The sequence below is a fragment of the Phragmites australis genome, chromosome 12, assembly GCF_958298935.1.
Source record: "Phragmites australis chromosome 12, lpPhrAust1.1, whole genome shotgun sequence".
NCBI classification, from domain to species: domain Eukaryota; kingdom Viridiplantae; phylum Streptophyta; class Magnoliopsida; order Poales; family Poaceae; genus Phragmites; species Phragmites australis.
Genome location: NC_084932.1, coordinates 28,515,362 through 28,523,007, shown reverse-complemented (window position 1 = coordinate 28,523,007; position 7,646 = coordinate 28,515,362). Strand labels below are relative to the sequence as shown.

The window sequence follows — 7,646 nt, the reverse complement described above, 5'->3', positions numbered from 1 at the left end:
CATAAATGAACTTTTGAACCTTTTCCATAAGGGAAGAAAATCGCATCTTTCACTCGTCTGAAGTCTACAACTCCTAAAAAACATCAGGTTAAATGAGAGTGCAAAAAAGAAGATCCTCACAAAAGGAAGAGAAAAAAGATCGAAGAAGAGCAAAAGACTAGTGAAAAAAAAGGAGAGAATTGCACCGAAAGGGACGCTCTTGCAAATCTGCTCGTACACGCAAGAGATAAAAAAATGGCTCATGCAAAATTTACTCAGAGAAAATTAAGGATATATACATAGCTCATATATACTAGATGCATGTGCATGTGCGTCTATATACGTACGAGTAGGCTGTGTGTAGCCGTGTCGTCGTTGCAGATCAGGCAAACTAGGCCCAGAACAAATGCTGCAAAAGAACAAGAGAGACTCGATCTGACTTATGCTCGGCACTGCTTGGAGCCATGGATTCTTGCATGACGCATCGGAAACGGCAGTACGGTTTCGTTTTGGATTTTCCAGTGAACTCCAAGTACCGTTTCTACCCCAGCTCACAAGAGAACAAAACAAAACCTGTAGTAACTTGTGATCGATGGTTCTCAAACAAAAAAAAAGGAAGAAAGAAAGGTACCTTGTGATGAGAAACATTACCGGAAGTAACAAATTTGCCTAAACAACTAAGTACTGTAAATAAATCACACTTCTTCCTGAAATCCTGCATATATAGTTCTAATCCAACTCCTGTGTTTCAAACAAGCTGTAATAATCAAGCATAATATATACTGTGCGATTGGAAGAAGTAAAATTAATTTTTGACGGGCCGAAGCGCATTTGAGGCGAAATGATATTTATGAAAGAAATCTGCAATTTCCCGCGAAAAAGAAGAAAGAAATCTGCAAGGGGAGCTGGGAATTGAAGCTTCCTCTAATGGATTGCCTAGCCTATACATGGTTGCCTGCAGCGACATTGCAGTGATACTGAATTACTGATGAACTGAACTGGTGACTGACTAGCTACTGGTCGTAATTAGCAGGAGAAATTAACAGGAGTAACTCTGATCCCCCAGCTAGATGCACTCTTACACTTACGATCTGACAATTTTGCCCCTGTCCCGTCCTGTCCCGTTGGCTCACGTGCTCACCGGCGCCCACTCGAAGCGGCCGTCCAACGGGCGGTCGAGGGCGACATCGTAATTGTACCTGCGGAAACGTATGGCAGCTCGTGTTAGCGTGGCGAGCACGAACTTTAATTTGTTCAGGATGAACTGGGCACGCCAACTGTGGAAAGTGATCGATCCTTACGCCTCCGCGAATCGCCGGCGCTCGGCGAGCTCCGCCGCTGCAAAGAAGGCTTCCATCTCCGCCTCCAGTGGCGACGGCGACGACCGGCGGCCTACGTCGTCGTTGGCCTCGAGGTCGTGTTTGGACGCCTCATCGGAGAGCGGCGCGTCCCGTCTAATAATTAAACAAAATTCAGCAGGAAATTAAACAAAGAGGATGTAAATAATAGTGTCGACAGCTTGCTAACTGTAATCTAAAAACTGGTATATTTCCTTGTTCTCTAATCTGAAAAGACCTTAGAAAATTGAACATATATGCTTACTCGAGCCTGACTCCACAGCCGTCGGCGTCGCGGACAACGGAATTCGCGTGCGACGACGGCAGCTCCTCCCGCTGGGAACCGACGAGCACCCAGCGACGCGCGGCGCTCTTGGCGCACGGCCGGCGGCCTGGTCCGGCGGCGCCACGCTGGAGGCGCCTGCTCCCCGAGCTGCAGGCGGCCGTGGCCGGCACGCGGCGGCCGCTGCGCAGCGTCAGAAACGCCGCCGGCGGGCACTGCTGCTTGCCGCAGCTCCCGACGAACTTGCCCATCGGCACAGCTACAGCGCTGCCACTGCCAGGCAGGTGCAGCTGGTTGGTGAGTTGGTGTGCACTGTGCAGGCAGGGAGCAGTGGGTCAGCTGCGGGTTTTGTACCGGCGCTGGCTACACTGTGCGAGTGACCGAGAGGCTGCACTGCACTGGACAAACGAAGGGTCGGCTGGAGGCTTGCGTAACGGAGTGGTGTTGGAGAGCAGAGGAACGTCGTCGTGACGTGCGGGGGGCTCTGTGTGCGGCGGCCGTTAAGTTTTCAACTGCGCCTGCAAGCAAGGTGAGCCTATTACCTCACCCGAGGATACCGGTAAAAAAAATTTAAATCTAATTATCAACAATTCAATTTTGCCTCTTATGTATCATATAATTTTAAACTTCTGTACTGTCTAAATATAGATACGTTGAAATGTGTACTCGAGTCTTTAGAGCTCTAGTTTCGCCTCTACTGATAAGGGAAGAGGTCTCTCACTCTCTTCTCTTCGACCTCCCATCTTAACTATTTTTATCCACAACAAATGCAGATACATACATATATATATATGTATGTATATATATAGAAGTGCTATCTTACATATCATCGGTCCAGCCTGCTCACGCCAGCACAACCCACCCGCCATCATCCCAGTCGCGTCCCGCGCTGTGCAACCGCGCATCAGGCAAACTATTGATAATTACTGACAAATACTAACACTACCGAACAAAACTACTAACACTAGTGAACAAAGTAATGATACTACTGACAACTACTGAATAAAACTATTGACACTACTGAACAAACTACAGATACTATTGACAACTACTAACAACTACAGATACAAACTACTGGATAATTTGACTATGACTTAAAACTACTGAACATTGAACTACTGACGACAATTGACAATACTGTACAATTTTCAATGCTTGAAACCTAATTTTCACTACTAAACACTATTATACTACTAAACTTCTAAGCACTGTTGGACTATTAAAATTGTTGAACACTACTGAGTAACTACATTGGTACTACTGAACTACTGATGCTACTAGACTACTAAAACTATTAGATGTGTACGTGCAAGAGAGAAGGCGTGGCTAGCGTCGCGCCATGTGGCGTGCGGGCACAACTGGCATCACACCATGTGGCGCGCGCTGCGCACACGGGGTGGGGCGCTGGCATGTGGGCCGATGTGTTGGGTCGGCTGTGTTAGGTTGGTGTGTAGAATCTACACACCTAGGTGTAAAATAGTATTTTACACCTTAGAGCCCAACACACAACTTGATCTAATCTAACCAACCAACAAAATAACCTAGCTCACTCCCCCTTGGTACTGTAGCATTTGACCCAATCCACCAGTGGGTACTATAGCACGAGCCCAATCCACACTCTATGGTACTGTAGCATAAGCAACCCCACCTCCCCCGATGATCACTGTAGCATCTGACACAACCCACTCCCCGCACGGTTATTGTAGTAGCGAGCCCAACCCACTCTCCTACCGATTAATGTTACAGCGAGCCCAACCCACTCCTGTTGATTACTGTAGCATCCGAGTAGGTCTTCAGTAGCTAATAAGTGTGATACTTTACTATGACTTGGAAATTAAATTTACTATGTGTTAGAAATTTACTATGATTTAAATATTTTTAAGTACAAGTGTGAAATTTACTATGATTCGAATGCTTCAGTAGTTGTCAGTAGTTTTGTTCAGTAGCTATGTTAGTAGCTATCCAGTAGTTTTAAGTTATAGAAAAATTGTTCAGTATGTCAGTAGCCGTCAGTAGTTCAGTATTCAGTAGTTCTAAGTTATAGTAAAAATATTTAGTAGTTTGTGTGAGTAGTTCTATATAATAGTACATTTGTTCAGTAGTTTGTATCAGTAGTGTTAGTAGTTGTCAGTACTTACCAGTAGTTTGTTCAGTAGTGTCTATAGTTTTTGTCATAGAGTGCTAGTAGTTGTTAGTAGTTCCAAGTTATGGTAAAATTGTTTAGTAGTTTGTGCCAGCAATGTAAGTGTTATCAGTAGTTTGTTTAACAGTGTTAGCAGTTATCAATAGTTGCCCGTAATTTGTTCAGCAGTCGTTAGCATCTTTTAGTAGCTGATGCGAGAAAAGGAGGACCGAGGCATGGGCACGTGGGGCATGGGCGACATGTGGCGGGGTAGGGGCGCGGACGCAGCCGACGCGCCACATGGCTAGCTGGCGCTGGGTCAATCGCGAGTGCGCAGCTGGTGCAGCCACGTGGCGCGCTCTGATTGCATGGGGCAAGGCGTGCTAGGCTGGGGTGGCCTACTGGCGCAGTGGGCTGGGCCATGTTGAGTGTAGAATAGCACTACGTGTATGTGTGTGTGTGTGTGTATAACCAACATGCGACACTAACACAACACAAACGTCTTGTCAGGGCTAGATAGATTATGTATCATGTGTACAGTACGGCGTAGGGGTCTTAGTTTTGATTCACCCTACAATTATGATTTATCCAATTCCTTTAAATAAAGTAGAAGTAAATACAAGTAAGTAATCATGGAAGGTTACATACATGAGAAAAAAGGAAAAAGAAAAAAGAAAAAAGAGAAAAGAATATGTTTTGTCCGAATCCGTTGCTCCTCCCCAACTCTCCTACGCGCGATGTTAATCTCATCGTGCCTACTGCGCTACAAATCTAGGGTGTCACCACTGATCAAAGCTAGCGCTGGTGAGCGGCAAGGCGACAACAAAGTCTACACGGTGGGAGGGGCGAGCATCGAGCGGTGCCATGCATCCAACCTAGCTGTTGCTGCTGGATCCGGTCGGTGGCGATGGTGACGGGATGTGTAAGACCCCAACCCGGGATCTCATGTGCCACCCGTATCAATCCCTGAATTAAGTAGCTGATACGCACAGTATAACAGTTATAATATCACAATCAAACTTTGTACATAAGTATTATAATTTAGAGTATAAAAGTTACAAATCATACTGTATATTACAAACCTGGCCGAACGGCCAGCAAAATTCAGTGGAAAACAAAGACTCAAAGCCACAAGCAGCTAGGGTGCGAACGCGACTTCTAAGATCACTATTTATCCTTGCCTTCACCTCCGGTGAAGTCGATATCAACTTTCTCATCTGAATGACAAGAAGAGTGAGTACGGAAGGTACTTAGAAATCCCTATACTACTTCAAGGTATTGATAGATGTATAAAAGGGTAATTCAAGGATAAGGCTTTAATGTTTAGTTTTAAGTGTAAAACAGTTTATACAAGTATCCAATTGCATCATCTATGATTGACTTTAAAACAATTTAAATAGTTTAAAACTAGGTAACAAGCTATATCTGAGGGGTTTCGGCCCTAGGAGGGGCTACACCTCACTCCGTCGTCTCTTTTATCACATCTGGTGTATCTCTAATACCACACATATCTTGGCAGATTGAGTCAGCAACCTCATCACACGGATATCTAGTCTACACACTCACTCATTAAGACACACACATACTCAGAGTCTAGTCAAAAAGGTTATGCCTTCGCATGTCCATTACCGTGGATATGACTATTTAAATAGTTTTACACTCTACAGAGATTGTACACTATACCCATGCGATATGCTCAACCTCCAACCATTGCAAGCGGATGAGCGAATCATATCGAGACACTCTAATCACTTTTCCTATCGTACTTTTCTGCGAGATTTACCCCCAAGTACCAGATGCCATGTGCTGAAGGCCAATCCCCTTTTTAAACCTATGGCGGTACTAGTAACCTTCAAACAGAGGGACAGATGATCACTTGACTGCTCGCTACTCTCACCCTCCTAGTATGATGCCCAACTCAGTCCGATGAAGGAAAGTCAGGTCCTGCCCATTCAGGATGCATGGTTGCACGAGGTTTACTAAGGCATGGCTGTGAAATGACTCGATCTTTAAATGGCAAGGACATGTATCTTCCAACAATGAATACAATGAAGGTAACTCAAGCCCTCAAGAGCATCCTCATCTAGAGTACTACTCTATCTGCTCCCACCAAAGCAGTTTTCACCCATTTTTACACATTTTCCACCATATCTCACATGGCATCAAGGATTTCACAACCATCACTGAATTCACAACCATCATGAATTCATGGTATATGAGTTAACATTGATAACAATAAATCATTATCTTTGAATATATGTATTTTAAAAGCGACTCCTCCGAGGAGACGTATTCAATCCTAAGCATGCTAGATATCAAGGCATCGTCCATCATTAATATAAATAACAATATGTGATCCTATGATGATATGCATTCTGGATGATGATGTACAAGATATGGCATGTGTTTGATAGGACTAACTATTACAAGCCGTTTGTAAAAGCGCAATACATAGCACATGCAATAATAAGTCTAATTTTAGTTGATCACATAGATTATTTGAAAACATAGGTTCAATATGATCGAGGAGATAAGACTTTCCTTCTCTGATGCTTCCTGCGTAGCACTCGTAGAATTCTGGCAGTTTTGTAATTGCAACTACGATCAGTAACGAGCTATACTAGATAAGAACCAATTAACACCAAATGGAAAGCAAAATGAGCCCTAATGGATATCACACTTATGATAGATGGGTAGATCGCAAATTTAGATAAATTTTGATGAAAGAATCCCCAAAATCGAAGCCAGAAGGGAGGAGTTATGACTCCTGAAAGATTTAATCTAAATTAAATCAGAAAATTACAAAACTGCACTATTTATGAGTGGGGCCCACATATGGGACCCACTGAATAGTAGTCTGGGTCAACATGAACGGTGACTCGATGGGACCCACATGAACAATACCATCTGGGCCAAGATGGGCTTAGATTGGGCCGAGTTTGGGTCAGGATGGGTTGGGCTGGGCTTGGGCTGCACAGTGCTAGGTTTAGCGAGCTGCAGAGCTAGGCTGGCCCACTAAGGCGTGACCCCGGTTGGCTGGGCCTGGCATGGCAGGTCGGCGTGCGCGGGTTAAGCGGCGGCTTGCTCAGGTGGGCTACGCGATGCGTGAGTGGACCCAGCCACGCGCGAGCAGGCATGCGAGCGTGCCGACTGAACTGAGCGACGAGGGGGGGGGGGCGACAGTGAGCAATCGTGGTGGAGCCGTGCCAATGAGCTCGCCAGAAATAAGTTTCCACCGGGGTTTCTCGACTAGGTGCTAACGTTGACTACCTATGCGCTACGGGGAACTCAGCTAAGGGCTTATCGACGATGGCCCAGGGCTGGAGCGGCGCTAGACGACGGCCGTAGAGGGTCGAGGCGACATCGAAGAATCGTACATCACCTCCCCTCAACTACACGTGGGTAACCTGCACAGAAAAGGGGCCTAGAGCTCCCTAGGCTACTCGACATGAAGGCTGGACCACACACGGGCATAAAGCACATCGGCGGTGAGCAATCGCATGATGGTGGAGCAAAACATGGGGCTGCACACGACTATGCGGGGAGAGAAGCACGAGGTGATGATATGCTACCTAGGAGGGTTGCGCGAGGGGATGGGAACCTCACTAAGATCAAACGACGATGTGCTAGACGGTGACCATCGATACGTCAACGCGTTAACGGCGGAGTGGCTTGGCTCCCAGCACGGGCAAGCTCCTGTCGGGCTCCTGGTTGATGGAGAGTAGCAAGGGGTCAGCGACATCCCCCTCTAGCTCCTAGGCAGCATATGGACGGCGTATTGATGACGGCAAGCTGCGGTGGCATGCAATGGTGGCGGCGGTTGTGAAATGGGGAAAAGGGGAAGTAGAGGGGACGAGGCTCCACTATTTATAGAGGGAGAGGGAGCAGTGAGGTGGTGTGGCACTCGTGATGTCGTGCGGTCATC

General features: G+C 46.2%; 1 protein-coding gene across 1 annotated transcript; it reads right to left on the bottom strand.

The window, feature by feature from the left end:
• Positions 1-821: 821 nt before the first annotated feature.
• Positions 822-1,926, bottom strand: LOC133886971 (cyclin-dependent kinase inhibitor 3-like). The gene is made up of 3 exons (XM_062326884.1): positions 1,582-1,926; positions 1,281-1,433; positions 822-1,178 (listed from the first exon to the last, which is right to left on the bottom strand). Exons 1-3 carry the CDS (start codon positions 1,848-1,850, stop codon positions 1,109-1,111), a joined length of 492 nt encoding a protein of 163 aa, XP_062182868.1. The 5' UTR covers positions 1,851-1,926; the 3' UTR covers positions 822-1,108.
• Between the last annotated feature and the right edge of the window lie 5,720 nt (positions 1,927-7,646).